General features: G+C 30.4%; 3 protein-coding genes across 4 annotated transcripts; 2 read left to right on the forward strand and 1 right to left on the reverse strand.

Moving 5' to 3' along the window:
* Positions 1 to 112: 112 nt before the first annotated feature.
* LOC143347766 (vacuole membrane protein 1) lies at positions 113 to 11,901 on the forward strand. 2 transcript variants are annotated; one of them, XM_076777253.1, is made up of 5 exons: positions 113 to 473; positions 4,436 to 4,780; positions 8,405 to 8,914; positions 9,019 to 9,288; positions 9,876 to 11,879. In XM_076777253.1, exons 2-5 carry the CDS (start codon positions 4,457 to 4,459, stop codon positions 10,005 to 10,007), a joined length of 1,236 nt encoding a protein of 411 aa, XP_076633368.1. In that variant the 5' UTR covers positions 113 to 473; positions 4,436 to 4,456; the 3' UTR covers positions 10,008 to 11,879. The 2 variants fall into 2 exon arrangements, with proteins under 2 accessions (XP_076633368.1, XP_076633369.1); XM_076777254.1 differs by lacking the exon at positions 113 to 473 and having other exon boundaries at positions 4,437 to 4,780; positions 9,876 to 11,901.
* Positions 11,902 to 13,144: 1,243 nt separating this feature from the next.
* On the reverse strand, positions 13,145 to 16,211 carry Fzr (fizzy and cell division cycle 20 related). The gene has a single exon (XM_076777520.1). The coding sequence runs from the start codon at positions 15,796 to 15,798 to the stop codon at positions 14,338 to 14,340; it is 1,461 nt and encodes a 486-aa protein (XP_076633635.1). The 5' UTR covers positions 15,799 to 16,211; the 3' UTR covers positions 13,145 to 14,337.
* A 661-nt stretch (positions 16,212 to 16,872) lies between these two features.
* On the forward strand, positions 16,873 to 18,343 carry E(r) (enhancer of rudimentary). Its single transcript, XM_076777521.1, has 3 exons — positions 16,873 to 17,109; positions 17,610 to 17,697; positions 17,859 to 18,343. The coding sequence occupies exons 1-3, from the start codon at positions 17,107 to 17,109 to the stop codon at positions 18,077 to 18,079; spliced, it is 312 nt and encodes a 103-aa protein (XP_076633636.1). The 5' UTR covers positions 16,873 to 17,106; the 3' UTR covers positions 18,080 to 18,343.
* Positions 18,344 to 18,661: the final 318 nt, after the last annotated feature.

Below are 18,661 nucleotides of genomic sequence, written 5' to 3' on the forward strand. Positions count from 1 at the left end.
AAAAGAGGTAACTGAAACTAGTGACTTTCCCCTTGAACGGCAAGAATTAAAGAACACATATCATCACTGTAAAATGCACTAAGCATTCAATATGATAAAGTTACGATCATGTAGGGGAATTTATTTCAAGTGACATAAATTGAACAAAAAAAAATGTATATCGTCAGTATTTAAAGAGATTAATGATAAGGCACTTTTGTAGAAACTTCCGCGCATTTGTGTTTATCATATATAGGAAGTGCTGTGTTTAATACTGATGTGTTTAAAGCACACGTTATTCTAGAGTTGACAGTTTAATTAATTAAATTAAATAAAAACGTTAACTTTCTTCAGTGCACATGCTAGCTACTGACCGTTTAACGTATGCTAAAATAATCTATTTTCCATTCAAATATACGTTTCACGATGATCTGGAAAAAATTCATTTAATATTGATTCAACGTGTCGTCACGCTCGTATTTTAAGGTTAAAAGGTAATGTAATGTTTTATTATATTAATACTGTGCCATGTTGTGCTATATTCAACAATCGTAAAAAGAACAATAATCAAATTGAATTTTGAAATATATTTCATCGAAACATGCTTTATGTACATATATTTTTCCAATAAATGTTCATGCATTAAATAAATATTGAACATTTAAGTATGTTGTTGTAACTCGGAAGTTTCGTATGTAATTTGCATTTAAAGATAAAAAATTATCAAATGATAAATAGTATAAACATTGTATACAAATATTATTGATATAATATCTTATTTTACATTTCATTAGAATTTTTATTATGTAACAAACAAATTAAAATTTAATGCCACTCTGTAAAATATTTATAACAAAATAATTCATAATGACATTCAAAGTATTATGGCCTAAATATATCAGATTTCTGGTAATATATCTTAGATATAGTATTTTTACTATAAATATTAACTTTTATAATAGAGAAATTTAATAATGCACCTACGTAGTATTTTTATAATGCGTACTGGTCGGGCTTTTCTATCATAAAATTCTTCATTAACTCATATCTGATATTAATATCAGACGTTCTTGCGATATGGTTGATCTTAAGTAACTTTCAATTAAGTTGAACCCCGAGAAACTTCTTTTCTCAGAAGAATTAATTACTAAATTTAACGAATAAGCAGAACATGGGATAAAGAAAGCTCTATAATTTGTTTCAATAATTTTTTGTTGGAGTTTGTTATGTTTATTACATTATGTTTACATATTTGCACCATTATCGTACTCTTGGTTGCATAAGCTCAAAATTTTAAGATTTAATGATACTAAATGATTTAAAATAAATTGATATAACCTTTGCCTAATAGTATCACCGACAGAGCAAAATTCTAAAATGAGTTTGCAAATTTCTGTTATGTTCTTATTTTTATTGTGATTAACAAACCTGATTACAAGAGTTGATTGTTCTGTGTGGCTTGTATCTGGAGTCGTATCAAGAATTATTGAATAATATTTTGCATCTTTAACCATTTTTAAGATTTTTTGTTTAATAACTTTAGAAATTACAAGGATCTCAAAAATATATAATGAATTATAGAAATATCAAGAATACCAATTTGTTGATTCAGGCCTCGTTAAAAAGTTATTAACACAATTATTGTTAAAAATTATTAATAAAATTTGACCACCTACACGAATTTTTTTCTCGAAACTGAGTAGGATTTCAAGGGTACGTCTGTTGACCAAAAATGATTGTAATTGACCCCTGCAACTAAAAATAATTTTTTTAGAATGATTCGAAATTTTTTAATTTCGTCGAAAAATTTGTCCACCTTCCTGAATTTTTTTCTCAAAAATGCGTAGGATTTCGAGGATATGTCTATTCACCAAAAATTATTGTAATTCACTCCCACAACAGAAAATAATTTTTTTAGAACGATTTGAAAAATTTTTTTTTCGTCGAAAAATTTCAGCACCTAATCGATTTTTTTTCTCGAAAGTGGGTAGGATTTCAGGGGTATGTGTAATGACCAAAAATGATTGTAATTAATCCCCGCAACCAAAAATAATTTTTCCAGAACGATTTGAAATTTTTGAATTTAATTGTTAATAACTTTTTAACGAAGCCTCCATCAACAAATTGGTATTCTTGATTTTCGTCTTATTTTGGCCTCTAGAATCCTCTATTAAAATTTTTCCCTGGGGTGGCCGAACACCCTGTATAGGTACATACAATAATTTAAAAAAAATATGTATTGACTGGTAGAAGAAGCTTTTAAAACTTTTTAAAAAAACTTCAACGAAGGGATTTTATTTTTATTAGAATGGCTTTAGAAAACGAATTGTGTAGAAAAACTTGATTTGCAAGAGGATGAAGTTGATCTATGAAGTGAGAGTATGATTTGCAAAAAGATTAATTTGGAGAAAAAACTCGTATTTTTATTCTCTTGTAATGACTGATAAAACGATGCCTAATTTGTCTATCAAATCATAATTAATACGATGTACAATAGTTAAACTGTAGACGTGTTAATATTTATGTTTTTTTATTTCGTTCGTTTCGGGCGTTACATTAAATTAATGTGTACAAAATCTTGAAAGTATTTATTGGTATTTCTGTTTAAACAGGATTTTAAGTTGGTAAACATCTAATGTAAAAAATTGTTCTTCCACAAGAAGATACAACGTGTTTACATCCCCACTCTTGCTGCAGTCCGCTGATTGGCTGTCACCGATCTTCGTCATCGTTTTCGACCAATACCTGTGAGTCAGCGGACGGCAACAGGAATGTAAACACGTTGTGCCTTCTTCTCGTGGAAAAAGAATACTACAGTATTGAATATAACTTATATATAAATCAAATTGAACAATAGGAACGTTTAGCAAATGGTACGTATTTAAAAGAATGCATTTAGAATTACAATAAATTTTTGGCATCATTTTGTACCATAAATTTGGAAACTTCGGTACGTATGGTAGATAGCATTAAAGCCAACGTTCGTTTATTATACTCGAGCCAACGAAACGAGTTACAACTATTTAAGTGGCAATAAATAGATAATTTGAACGGTGCTGGGGCTATGTTCAGGGACGAAATTCGAAATAGATTTTAAAATACAGATTGAATCAAAATTTCAGATATTATTATAAATGTATTATTAATAAATTGAATTCGTAATAAAAAGAAATGTGTAATTTCTTTTGTATTCATATTTTTCCGTTATTTAGATAGATATTTAATCATGCATTTGAAAATCATTAACCCTCCCAAGGCCTGAGTTTATTCTCAGTAAGATACGACAAATACGTTCTGCTTCGGTTGTCGTGTAAGAATTACCCTTATTTATCTAACTTTTGCAATAACATTTAATTACAGTGTTAACATTAAGTGCTTCTCTTAATTTCGTGTAATTTTTGAATAAAATACGATTGAAAAAAATTTACTGATACGCTTTACGACGATTCTCGCTTTTCCTACCACACGGAAGCCACAAACTGTCGTAAGTTGGAATTTGAAGCGCTTCGATTCAAATTTATTCATGTATATGGCGAGAAACATTCAAATAAATTCGAATATGTTTCGAAACTTAGAATTCTTGAATCTCTTGAACACCTCGAGTGTCTTTAGTTTTGAAAGTCTTGATAGATTTGGGAGTGTCGAGAGTTTTGATAGCTGTAGTCCTATAATAGAATCGATTTAAACGTAGACAAGGTTAGTAAGTGAAAGACAAAGAGATTAGTTTTAGAAATAAATATTAAAATAAAAAAAAGTACAGAATTGAATGGGCATCTATAGCTATCGTCGTCTATAAAGAAATTACGTACTTCGCTCTATTAAATAGTGAAAATATTTTAGTCATAAAACTAACAGATATACTTGATATACATAGAAGTATTCTGTACTAGTACTCCACAGTTTATTTATACTGCGACCTCCTTTTATTAGTAACGTAACCTAATGATAAAGTAAAAAAATAGAATTTGCTATTCATTAGAGTATGCGTTGTTATACAGGGTGATCGGCCACCCCTGGGAAAAATTTTAATGGGGGATTCTAGAGGCTAAAATAAGACGAAAATCAAGAATACCAATTTGTTGTTTGAGGCTTCGTTAAAAAGTTATTAACGTTTAAAGTTCCGCCTGTAGGACGGCAACCTGCGAACAGCTACGCGTCCATGATAGTGGTTCTCACCCAGTGTGAGAGACTCTACTTACTGACGTATCGACAGCTTTACAGTTTTCTGAGTGAGAGCCACTATCGCGCGTACGCAGCTGTTCGCGGATTGCCATTCTACGGGCGGAACTTTAAACATTAATAACTTTTTAACGAAGCCTCGATCAATAAATTGGTATTCTTGATTTTCGTCTTATTTTGGCCTCTAGAATCGTCCATTAAAATTTTTCCCAGGGTTGGCCGAACGCCCTGTATACTTTTCGTTTAGTCTTCTCAAGTTGTTATTATTTAATTGCAGAATAATCAACTTGTTGGTACCATGTTGGAAAATACCACTGCCATTCAACGTATGAAGGATTCAAATCCTGTTAATGGTGCTCAACAAAATATAGGAGAAAAGAAATCGTTTACGCCACTTCCAGAAAATCGATATAATTCAAATAATGAATTTCATATAGACTCTGAACATTTAACGCTATGGCAGCATCCAATTACTACGTTAAATTATTTTTTTCGAGAACTGTTTCTTACCATACTCAGCCTGGGGAAAAAGACATTGCATTACAGAAGAACAGTGTGGAGCGTAGTGTCAATAATTCTGTTGTTTCTTACATTGAGTAGGATTGTTGGTCCACACCAAGAGGTGAATTATTATTATATATATAGTATTAATGACAGTTGTTTTTCCATGTATTTTACATTTAGGAGGGATTCGCGCAAATTATTATCGTACTTGTTTTAATAAAATTTTGTAGACATAGTGAAAATCGTAACCGTACCAAAAACTACGAGTTTCTTATAAATCTTTCTTTATTTGCTATTAGCGTTAAGGTTCACAAAAGGAATAAATTACAATAGGAACATTTCGTGCGAGTAAAAAAGTATCATAAGCAATTTTTTAAAGTTGTCAAGATTTTTTCCTTTGCCTGTAACAAGAAATATTCACTGATTCAGTTTGGTATCATGTTTTTAGTAATACAAATTTTTCTATATTTTAGAAGAATAATCTAGAAGTGAAAATAAGAAAAAAAATATTATACGAAGTTTGCTTGCAAATGCTTTCTTACAAAGTTACAGGCAAATATTTAACATAGCCTGAATATGTGCATAGAATCGTATTCGAAGTTTCATAATAAGAGAGGTCGTTTGTGTTTACGTTATTTCTACTTTTAACGATATTTCTCGTCTTCCATTGATTCAATGTAACTACAACAGTCGCTTTCCGGTTATCGAACGTAGTAGTCAATGTCATGCGAGTCGGTATAAGAATATACAGTCACGAACATAAGTATTGGCATGCCTGATTTTTGGCGATATAAATGCTTGAAAATCGAAAAAAAGAAAGACAAAATATCCAATTGATTTTTTATTAATCGTAACTACCGGTTATATAATGTATTAAATTGTAATTATATGTATTACAAAGAAAATAAATGAAATACACATTAAGGGCAGTTTTTGGTGAAATAAAAGTATCGGCACAGTTATAATTTTATATAATATGAGAGTTTGTTTAATATTTTGTATGCAATCCATTATTTTTTATTACGGCTCGGAAACGTTTCGGCATAGAATGAACCAACTTTTTTACAGTTTCTATCCCTATCTTGTTCCATTCTGTTAAAAGTGTTTCTTTTAATTTATTCCAATTTAGTCCAAAGGTGTTTTATGGGGTTCAAGTCAAGGGATTGTAGTGTATAGAAAATAATTCATTGTCATATTATACATATAAACAGTATACTTTGGATCATTATCTTGCTGGAAGGCAAAATTGTCTCCCAGATTAAATTTGTCTACACTTTTTCCACATTATTTTTAACAATATCCAAATAAACTCATTTGTCGATTGTGTCCTCGACGAATATTAGCTCACCTGCTCTACTTGAGTTCATACAACCCCAAACCATTACTTCACCATCTTTGTGTTTTATGCTATCCTGCGCGTTTTTTGGATTTAATCCTGTTTTTGGGAGTCTCCGTACTGAAACTCAAAAATCGTAAAGCTTGTAAGATTAAAAACTCAGTAATTATGATAAATGAAAGGATTAATCGAATTTTGTTTTCTTTTTCTTTTTTTTGTTTTTTTTTAATTTCTTAATTTTTAAGCATTTATATCGTTAAAAACCTGGTGAATTAATACTTACGTTCGTGACTGTATGTGTATGGATTATTCCATATCAAATTGATGTAGGAGGTGTACGATGTTCACATATTGCGGAATATCTTGTGCCTGTTTTGCCTGTAACTTTGTAATGCATCATTTACAATCAAACTTTATATAACATTTATTTATTTTCATTCGTAGATTATGATCCTAAAATATTGCCGTTAAAGTAGGGGGCACCCTGTACACTCCTCAACCGACCATTGAATGTCTCGGTGTTTAAAGCAGGGCCTTAGATAACTAGGTTGCCTGACCGATTACACACTCCGCTTGCAGGCCCAAGACGAAATGCTCCCCTCTCCCCTCTGCTGTTCTTTTCTCTTCCTGTCTTGCTGTCAGCAGCTCGCCACACGTGCTTATAGATATCTTTTATGGGATGGAAAACGAAGCCTTCGATAAAAAATGATAAAAGACTTTTCAATTTCTCGTGCTTGTTTAGACTTGTTTCATTGTCTTGAAATACCTTGTATACAGGGTGTTCGGCTACCCCTGGGAAAAATTTTAATTGGGGATTCTAGAGGCCAAAATATGACGAAAATCAAGAATACCAATTTGTTGATTGAGGCTTCCTTAAAAAGTTATTAACGTGTAAAGTTCCACCAGTACTGAATTTTTTTCTCGAAAATGCGCAGGATTTCGGGGGTATGTGTAATGACCAAAAATTATTGTAATTCACTCCCACAACCGGAAATAATTTTTTTAGAACGATTTGAAAAATTTTTTTTTCGTCGAAAAATTTCAGCACCTAATTGATTTTTTTTCTCGAAAGTGGGTAGGATTTCAGAGGTATGTGTAATGACCAAAAATGATTGTAATTAACCCCCGCAACCGAAAATAATTTTTCCAGAACGATTTGAAATTTTTTAATTTAATTGTTAATAACTTTTTAACGAAGCCTCAGTCAAGAAATTGATATTCTTGATTTTCGTCTTATATTGGCCTCTAGAATCTCCCATTCAAATTTTTCCCAAGGGTGGCCGAACACCCTGTATAGGATGATTCGCTAAAATATTTGCTTTAAAATCTTGAAACTAAAAACTAAGAGATGAAATTAACGTGGAATCTGCTATTCTTTAAACACAATCTAATCACATTATTTCGTTTGTTTTAACTCTAAACAAATGAATACTAATGATGTATCATGAATCATCTGATATTGTCGTGCTTGTTTAACTCTAAACATATAAATGTTTATAATGTATAATGTATCTACTCATATTGCCTTGTTTGTTTTAACTCTAAATATTCTAAATGCTTTTAAAACTCTGTTTTGTAATTTTGTCTTTCTTTTTAACACGTTAAACGCTTAGCTAACTAGGTTTATCTTTTTGTTTACGTCACTCAATACACAAAAACAGTACAAACAATAAAAACATTTCAGATTCGGTTCATCGGGGTTTCGTGTAGTTATCCGGGAAATACTGATACTGTGTCTCGTAAACCATTGACCATCCGCATAAATGACTCAACTCGTGTTATTTATTTTCCATTTTCTACCTGCTATGAGGCAGAGTCGGGCAAATTTTATTCACGAATAATGTATATAATTTTTTAAGTCGACATTTGACGAGCAAAGCCGTTTGCAAAAGTTGGTTCGCAAATAAATTTAAAGTTTTTATTTGTTAATAAAATTTGCTCAACTCTGCTATGAGATTCCCTCATAATCGGTAGAAAGATATATTAATAAAGGAATTACGCAAAATTAGTATTTACTATTATAGTTTCATAGATTTTTCAACACATTTTTTATACTCTATAAAAATATTAAATTCAATAATTATCTCGGGAAAAATGTGATACGAATTATAATTGAATTATTTCAGTAATTACATACTAATTATTTATTTATATCTTACTACTACGCGAAAGTTATCATTGAGTCTGAAAATTCAGAATTTTAAACAAATAGTATTAATGCCCTTGATAGTCCTTAGCAGAAGTATATCCAAGCAGATGGAAATTATCTTGATCGACAAAAATTTATTTTCTGAAAATACATAGTTTTAAATTTTCTTCGTTAATTTGGTGTAATTTGAGCGTAATTTCTTTTTTATGTTAGGTGAAATTTGAAATAAAAATTATAAAATATTTTTGTATTTTCAGATTTTAAAAGCATGGGAAACAAAAGTAATGTGGTGGTCATATTGGGTAGGTCTGGGTGTACTTTCCAGTGTAGGTCTTGGTACAGGCTTACACACTTTCGTACTTTATTTAGGGCCACATATAGCGGCTGTTACTATGGCTGCATATGAATGTGGTGCTCTCAACTTTCCTGAACCACCATATCCTGATCAAATAATATGTCCAAAAACAATTGATCCAATATGGACAGCAGGGGTATTAAATATTATGAGGAAAGTACGTATAGAAGCTATGCTTTGGGGTGCTGGCACTGCTCTCGGCGAACTACCGCCATATTTTATGGCCAGAGCTGCTCGGATTAGCCGACAGAATAACAGAAATGAAAAATTCGATCAGGAAGATTTGAAAGAGTTAGAAGCATTAGAAGCTCTAGAAAATGGTGAAAATGTATCGTTACTGATACGTATAAAAATAACTATGAAACATTTTGTACAAAAAGCAGGTTTCTGGGGGATTCTTGCCTGTGCTTCGGTAAGTAAATTACTCTTCCGTAAAAAGCGTATAACAATTAACAAAAATGCCCGTTATCTATGAAAAATTAGTAGTATATTTTTAGCAAAAATAATCGTTTGTAGATACCTAATCCGTTATTTGACCTCGCCGGTTTGACGTGCGGTCATTACCTAATTCCATTTTGGACATTCTTTGGTGCAACGCTGATAGGAAAAGCTGTTATAAAAATGCACATTCAACAGCTTGCAGTTATTATAGCTTTTAACGAGGAACTTTTAGACAAATTTATGAAATTATTGGCAATTGTACCATACGTTGGTTCAAAGTTTCAAGAACCATTGAAAAAGTATCTTATCGAACAGAAACAAAAATTACACGACAAGACATCCACGGTAGGGTTGTTTTTTAAAACTTAGTACACGATTATAGTGGAACGACGAGGAGAGAAATGATATAACGAACCAGGGGGGGGGGCTCGGGGTAGTGCCGTACTCTTGCCGGCTAAAACCCCACGGTGACCGTCCTCCGATGTTGTGGCGGGGGATCCGGACTCTATTGAGGCATCCAGAATCCCCCGCCACGTCATGCCTGTCGAGGTTCTTGCCCCCCTGATTTCTCCGCCGCGGACGCCAGGTCACCCAACGTCCATGGCCCCGGGGCTGCCTTTGGTGCTCGGGCCCTTTACACCCAGCACCTGCAGCCCTCAGGGACGGTCCGTCACCCCTCCAGCCACCGATGTGGTGGCCGTCTCACGTCTTAGAGGTCCCAATTTTTACTATAAACTCTCTCAACCTAATTGGAATTTAAGCGAGCATTACTGAATATACACTTCCAATTACATTACATTGGTTTGATTTTGTCACGACGCTCGCCTCGCCGTTATACTCGTTCCTCGCCACACCACTATAATCGTACTCTTAGATTCATTACATTTTGCGGAATGTATTTAAATACCAGTTAATTGATATTTTACTTTCAGGATGGAGCAACAACAATTTCATGGTTATTTGATAAGTTTGTAATATTGATGGTGTGTTACTTTTTAGTAACAATTATTCATGCATTGGCAAGAAACTATCATCGCAAACGTACTAAAATGTCTACTGATTAAAACTTAATGAATATAGGCTATACAATGTAAACGTAAAATTAATTATTAAACAAATTACGAATAAAATTGCTGTTATAGCACGATATAATTATGATATTACAAATAATAACAATTCGGAATTTTTGAATGCACAATACCATTTCTGCAATATAAATAAACTTTGAAGAGTAAAATATAAAAAATGTAATGTTTTTTTTTTTAAGTTCTAATTTTCTAAGATACTTTATAAATGCTAAAAATACTTTCTGAATTATAGATATGTATGTATGTGAAAATGTACATATATATGTTATAAAAGATTTTTAAACGTCGTGTAATATAGCATATACGTTTTTTGTTGTCATAATTTCCTTAAAGACACTAGAATTTAGTTTCAGAATTGTTTGTAGAATTTATAATGTCCATAACTTTGTGTGTCTAAAAATGTGACGCAAGTCTAGTTAAGGTACATATACTTTTTATAAAAATAATATAAATGATTATTTTAGGTATTCACAATGGATACTAAATATATTTATTAGTATTTCATACTAATAAAGTAGGGGCATACTTCTGTGGCTTAGTATGTAAGGAGTTCAAGAATCACTTTTGTGTCCTGATTAAAATTCTTAGCTAATTTCTTTACATTTTTGTTTTCTCTTTACATTCTAAAGTCTGAAAAACTAATCGTTTTCTGATTAGTCTTTTAAATATTAAATCAGGGATATATACAAATGAATTATGTCATTGTTAACTTTGAGACTTTTTTAGGGAACAAGGATTAAGACATTCGTTTACATATTTAAAATAATAATAATGTGCAGCTTCTGAATTCGCGATACAATGATTTTTCATGACTTTATATAAACCATTAAAGTTTGATCAGAAACTATTATTCCAATTGATAGATTCGATAACTTTCGGTTTATAATGTTGGACCATTTTTCATGCAGGTCGTTTTAAACTGTACATCTCTTATATACAAACGTTTCCCTTTTCCAGTGTAATGCATTTACTGAATACATATGTTGTCATTTGTAACTTATGCATATTTTGGAAAGAAAAGTAAATATATATTAAACATAAAACATTCTAAGGCTCGTTTATTTTAAGACGTTTAACTATTTTAATGTGTAGAATTGACCTTATAAAACATTCCCGATCGTAACTCGTAACATGTACACCCATATTGGATTATAATTATATTTTACAAAGTAATTATGTTAATTATGCGAAGAGAGTGTAATAATTTCGAGCAATTATACAGCAGCCATTCTTTAACAACGTACGCCGAATGCTTCGAGTCATTGTTCAATATATACAAATATTTCATCTTATTTATAATTGTGTCGATAAATTCAATATTACCGACACCATTGGCTACCATACAGCCCCAAAACATTAAGAATCCTCCTCCATGCTTTACAGTCAGGATAGTGTATTTTTTATTAAATGCAAGAGATTCATTTTCTCGAGTATGTTAATATTTGTTGTTTTCTTCATATTAGTTTTTATACTAATGTACAACATTCTGTGCGTGAGTATTTTTCCTTCAACGTGAACGCTACAAGTGTCTTATCGGTGTAATACGAATTAAATTATTTCGAATTATTTACAATTTATTATAAATGATAAACGAGCAGTATTTTTCAATTGGGGGAAACATTATAACGTGAAAAAGAACGCGTTGTTACCGGAAAATGTCAATATTTTAATTTGTTTGTACCATAATAAAAAATTTAATTAAATTCTATTACGAGGAACCGTGTTAGTTATTATTACCTGTAACCCAGAAATTTGTGGGACAAACGAGCCACCATGTTGCTTTGAATATGGTTTAAAATTCTTTTTGTCGCCGACGACTAAAAATTATTTCATAATGCAAAATAAAAAAATTTAATTTCATATTGCCAATGAATGCAGACAAATATTTTTCAATTAAAAGAAATACAAAGTTATTTCTTTTAGTTTCAGTTTTCAAATAAAAATATGTTGGGAAGGTATTAGTTATATATAATTATTACGTATAATGGAATATTTATTTGTATACACTGATTATACGAATATTAGAAAAAATTGTATTGTGCTATTTTCATGCAGAAATTAAATTAAATTTCGAAGATAACTGAAACAAAAGAATAACCAAAATTTTATATTACATTCGGTTAGAGAAAATTAATAACATTAATTAATATTAAAGTGAAATTTTGTTTTATACAACATTTAAAATGAAATGACATGTCAATAAATTGTTTGTATACTGTATTCTATATGAGCCAGTTTTCTTGATAAAGATAATGAAACAATGATTTGTATAGGTAATCCATATAAAAATAGTCATATATTAATTTACATACATTTAGGTTCATAAAAACAATACAAACATAATAACAATAATCAGTAATTTTGTATTAATGAAATGTAAATTTTTAAATACCATTGAACCAGAAAATTCGTTCTTATAGTACTTCAAATAAAAAAATGGCTCATATCTTTTATAATACACAGTTAGTAGTATGTATCAATAGAATAAAACAGTCTTATTAGATTGTGCATTCTGTAAATATTTAATGTATGAACTATTGTATGTACCCTTCAAACCTTTAGAGATATATTTTAATATATTCCATTTTATGAAATTGATTAATGCGTAATTTTAATTATTTCATAATTATGAATATAAACCAAATACGATAAATACTGTTAAAACATACTTGGAGTATAAAAGATGCAACATAGAAAAATATGATAATGTATTTTATTGTGTATATTTAACTTAGTTCTATAAACTAAGCACAATTACTCCAAACATATTGTAGTCTTTTACTAAACTTTCTATTTTTAAATTGATTTCCTATAGAATATCAATTCTAACAATTCGTATCTTCTATTTAAATATTATCATAATGATAAAATGCAAGACTGTCACAGTAACATTCGAAAAGGAAGTATTAATAGTATTTAAAATTGCTGATATTATATACAGTAATTTTGTATGTTTATTATATGAAATACATAATTATATTATATAACTTATAATTCGCTTATAAAAACTCACATCATCTAATTTCAGAATATATTTATTTTTTTTCTACATATGTTTCAAACTATCTCTTAAAGTTTTGGAAAATAGATTATACATATCTTTGAGAATTATATAATATAAATTTTAGACTCTAGTTCGCTAGAACTTCCATAATATTTTTATTAATTAATTGTTTTTAAATTTCTTTTAGAATGTATAGGTAAATATTTCAATATATTATTTTTGTTTCTATATAAATAAGTGAATTTACTTTATGTCATATTTCATGTTGTTTGTACATTTTGCTTTCTGCAAAATATTAAGTAATACAAATCATATTAAAAGAAGGTATTTCGATTTGTAAACTACCTTTCTTCATATACATGTCATATGTAATCAATTTTAATGAGATTGCAAGACTTAAAGAAATAGTCTTTGAGGATTTACATAATTGTTTCAAAATTTAATAAACCTATAAATAACTATAGACTAAACGCTTCAAAGTCTTACAGAAATATAATAATACGCCCTTGAAAGGAATTGTATTAATGCTGCCCACAAGCAAATCCTCTTACACAACTTTGTACATCAAAACACATTATATTTTTATATGGCATTTACATGTATAAATGATATCAATTATAGACATGTACACAGTAATTGGAGACTCAGCATCAAATCGTATGTTTTGTAGATGAAAAGTAAATTAAAAAAGAAAAAGGCTCATAGCCATGCTTATATATGTTGAAAATTGTACTCTTTTGGTTAAATTAAATTTGGCAATAAACATACGTAGTATATAACAGATGTAAACTATTGATTAACCAATGTATATATATGTGTGTGATAAATGTTTCAATAAAGAAAAAAAGAAATATAAATGTGCAATCAGTAATTTTTATACTATAATAAAATAAAATATAAAAAGGCTATACATTTCATGTAAGAAATAGTCATTGCATTGATCAAATACTCTATTCAGTTTTACAATTATTTAAGAAATTTGAAGTGCTCTATATAAAAATATTTATATAAAAAATATATAAAAATGACATTGCCTTTAGTTTTCCTTATAAGGGCATATTTGATTTCTACAAGTAGTAACTTATTGCACATAAGATTTCATTAAATGTAAGCTGTGCATGTATAAACTTAATCTATAGTTGTCAACAATTTATTCTTATTTGTAAATTATTATAGCTATGTTGTACACATTATAATTTTTTTAGAATACTATATTCGTGCAATTTCTCTGTCTCTGTGTGTGTGTGTGTGTGCATGTGTGTATTATACATAAAACCATTTATCCTTTATATATATATCAATCTATCGAATACTAGTAAAGAGGTTCAATACAGACTTATTTTCTTTTTGACTACGTGCTTTACTAAACACATTCCAAAAACGTAAAGTTTCATCACCAGCACCAGTCACAATAGCTTCACCATCTGGTGACATAGCTAAATATAATACCCTATAAGAATGTCCTGTTAATTTTGCAACTTGCGTTAAACTTGGATACTTCCAAACCAGAATTTGATTTTGAGAATAGCCGTGCGTACTGACTAGTTCTGAACTATGCTTACTCCATGCCAAATTACAAACTTGAGAACCAGTGTCAATACATTGCATCGGTTGACCAGTTAATGTGTTCCAAAATCTGATGCATCTGTCTGCTGTACCACCACCAGAGGCCAATAGACCATGATGATGTGGAGACCATGCGATAGCTTTAACAGCTGCCAAATGTTCTGTATAAGTTTGTATTGGCGAAAGGGAATGTAAGTTCCACACATAAAGACGATTATCATTACCGCCAGAGGCTAAATATTGATTATCCGGCGACCATTTTAGTCCGCAAACTTCTTGCCTGTGTGCTCCTAAACGTCTTTCACTAACGACACAAGGAGTTCTAACGTCTCTTTGCAATATCAACCTATCTCTACTACCAGATGATAAAACTTCGCCATTCCATGCTAATGCCCCAACTCTTGCACTATGTCCTTGTAACTTGCTTACTTGTTTACTCACAGCTACGTCCCAAACTTGAATATAGCCTAGATGTGTACCTACTGCAACTAAGTTTCCTCTTTCGTTCCAAGCAACTGATGTTACACTGTTGCCATCATTGGACAAATCACATAATCTGGTAACCTGACTGGTACAAGCAGACCATAAATAGACACAGCTACCCAGGCCAACACTAAGAACATTCTGAGAAGACCAATCGACAAGATTTAAATAAAAGTCGTCCTGTAATTCTGGAGCATCAAGTACTTTGAAAGGTATTCTTGAAATCTTTCTGGTTGCTTTCCTCGGTGATCTTAGAAGTTTTTGGCTTTTGGCACTCAATGGAGACAAAGAATACGGCGAACTTTGATCGAGCAGCGTATGATCTTTCATAGGTGTTGTGTATTTGAAGAGATTTTTGGTAACTAACGGCGACAATACTCTCCGCTCTTCGCACTGTCCTTTTACGTCTTCTATGCTCGCTCCAAGCAGTTCGTTCTTTAGAAGGCACGAATAAGCAATACCATCGCGGCTACCTTCTCCATTTTCGCGAGCTTTTTTCGTAACTATACCGTTTCGATTGTTTTCCGATATCATTGAGAATGTTGTTTGCCAATTATTGCCAGATCTTGTCGGTATAAATCGATCGAAACTATTGTTAAGCATTTTGGTCGGTGAGAAATATACTGATGAATGTAGTCCGGGACCCGCCGGATTATTTATATGACTTTCGCTACTTGACTTCAACAGCCGTTTCTCATATTCGTGGTGAAACATTTTTTTTACGCTACAATCTTTCACATTCAATCACATAATTATGCACCACATAAGCTTAATTTTTTCTTTAAATCACGTAGATTGCACGCCCGTTGTCATTTTTTTTATAAAACATTGCGTCAGTATGTCCGAACAGATTATCTTTCTTAAGTCGCCATTCAACGTCAACTTGGAAAATTTTTGATACGAAAATAATATGAAAGAACGAACGTGATTCTCCAATCGAATGCTCAGTTTGAAGGGTTGGTTTTAGAAACAGATGAACAAACGTCTACATAAGAAAGAACATATTGTGGCGACCTCATTGACGAAGTATAGTATAACCACTAGATGGCTAAGAAGCATGAAGATCGGTTGTTGTTTCTTCTTACAAGCTGTTGATTAACAATCAGTTCATACGTATGTATGTTATAATCAAAATATGAACTTAACGAATGTAGATATTTACTAGTGAATGTATACAAATAGACAAATTAATTTTTACAGAACATTTTAAAACGATGGTTCTTAACCTTTTTTTTCACGAATACTTTTTGACGTTTTAACGAAGCTTATAGACTTTTTTTATGTGATTAGAGTTGAATAAATTTTATTCGCGATTATCGAATAGAAATTTTACATTTATTTCAAAACTAGTTTTAGCTTGGATATAGCGTAAAAATTTGCATAAATCTCTCTATAAAACAAAGATAATTTATAAACAGGAAAGGATTGTCAATTGTGAATCCAGATCTAATTTAAAAATAATTAAAAGAATTCTATATTGTTTCCAGATAATTGCAAATTCGTTTCTTAAAGTTGTTTGTTACAGAATTTTAGAGCTCGATTCCGTTTTAGTATAATACTTCTATCATTATTTGAAAATTTGCAAAGATTCAGCCGACTCTAGTATCACAGAGTAATATACTCTGTGATATATGTCGGCTTTCCCCACGACTCCGTTAGGTGCTAAGGAAATTCGTCGTTAGTAGTGTCGCCGTCGATGCGCTCAATTATGCTAAGTCTGGCCACACTGCCATACTGTATATAGCGGTATATAGGGATCAGTGTTTCCAAAGTAAGAGCGCAAAATATGGTTTGTGTTTATCATTTCTTGCTAATTGGCACTGTCTACTATTAGCTATTAACCGGGATCTTGTGGTTTTGCATAAGTGCTTCGATCCATCGATATTAATAGCATACAAAATTTCTTGGGTGATCACCCATCTAACACTGACGCTGGGCACAAACCATGCCCAGTGCAGCTAACTTCGCTGATTAAACGATAACTGGCGCTTTACGTATTACAGCCATTGGCTACGCGTAGAAATGGTAATTGTACTTTTGTTTTGATTACTTTCGGGACATGCTAGACATTTCATATTTGTTTACCTAGAATCTAGCATCAGTGCGATTATAAACAAATTTTCTTATGACTTTTTCGCACATTCATATGATAGTTGGCAATGTATTTTCCAGTGAATTTCAAATTTTCTGATTGTTTACATCCGACTTTATGTTGTGATAATTTTGTATCAAAGTGCACATGTACAGTTTTCTTGTATAGGTGGTAAAAACTAAATATTTATCCTTAAAACATCAACATTAATGTTAGTTGAATAACTTTATTCATATTTTGTGTTATTGTTGAATTTATGAAATACACATAACCAACAAAATTATATAGGTATTGCATTAAAAAGCTGTTGTATTAATGATGCATATATATTTATTGCTTCGAAATAAAATGAAATGTACAACTGAAAATATTTAATTCATTTTGTGAAAAATATAACAAAAAGCAAAGTGTAACACATTGTTTTTTCTTTCAGTCTCATACAATATTGCTTGTCCAACCAGGCAATAGACCTGAAACAAGAACATATTCTGATTATGAAAGTGTTAATGAATGTATGGAAGGTAACAGTGTTTTATGTTATTTATAATCTATAATTATATATATCATATTAATGTCTGAATAATTAAAAAAGTAACCTTATTTTTTATTCCACTACATGAATTTATAAATTATTTAAATGTAAGAGAAAGAAAATTATAGATGTTTGTTTTTTACAATATAGGAGTATGCAAAATTTATGAGGAACATTTAAAGAGGCGGAATCCAAATACTCCAACAATAACATATGATATCAGTCAGTTGTTTGACTTTATTGATCAACTCACAGATTTATCATGCCTTGTTTATCAAAAATCTACAAATACGTATGCTCCATACAACAAGGATTGGATTAAAGAAAAAATATATGTTTTATTACGCAGAGCTGCTGGACATAATGAATAATTAATGAGTAAAGATAGACGTATACTTTTATGTATAAGACAAATTAACTTTAAGCTAAGGTCTATATTACCGTTTGTAATAATAAATATGTAACCTAAAGAGAAATCATATTATTATGTTCCTATTATAGGCTGATCCTCTCCTTAATATGTTTTCTTTTTAAGTGTAATGCAATCTTACTTTATATGTATATTTATAATAAAATAATTACTAATGTTTACTAAATTTGTATTATATGATATAACCAATATTATTAACGATATATATTTCAGTGATAAACAACAATATACTTAATAGATTTAATTTCCATTTTATTAATCAATGAGTGAAGGATACTTATTACCATGAATATTAAATATTTACAAACAAGAAACTGGTATCATTTGATATTTATTATTTACTCGATATTTTTAATGTCAAATGAAATACGTTTATAACTGATGAGAAATCTTTTCTGATAAAGTTTATAATACTTTTTATAATATATAGTATTTTTTTGTAAACTAAAATATTAAATTGCACATATAAATTATATAAAATTACTATGTCTTATTAAAAATAATAAATATTTATTTTACATTA

The sequence above is a fragment of the Colletes latitarsis genome, chromosome 11 (assembly GCF_051014445.1).
Source record: "Colletes latitarsis isolate SP2378_abdomen chromosome 11, iyColLati1, whole genome shotgun sequence".
Classification (NCBI taxonomy): Eukaryota; Metazoa; Arthropoda; class Insecta; order Hymenoptera; family Colletidae; genus Colletes; species Colletes latitarsis.

Excerpts from the sequence above, each read along its gene's own strand:
- LOC143347766 (XM_076777253.1), top strand. The coding sequence starts at position 4,457 with ATGTTGGAAAATACCACTGCCATTCAACGTATGAAGGATTCAAATCCT. Across the intron at positions 4,781-8,404 it reads TTGTTGGTCCACACCAAGAG|ATTTTAAAAGCATGGGAAAC; the intron begins GTGAATTATTAT and ends TTGTATTTTCAG. Across the intron at positions 9,289-9,875 it reads TACACGACAAGACATCCACG|GATGGAGCAACAACAATTTC; the intron begins GTAGGGTTGTTT and ends TTTTACTTTCAG.
- Fzr (XM_076777520.1), bottom strand. The coding sequence starts at position 15,798 with ATGTTTCACCACGAATATGAGAAACGGCTGTTGAAGTCAAGTAGCGAA.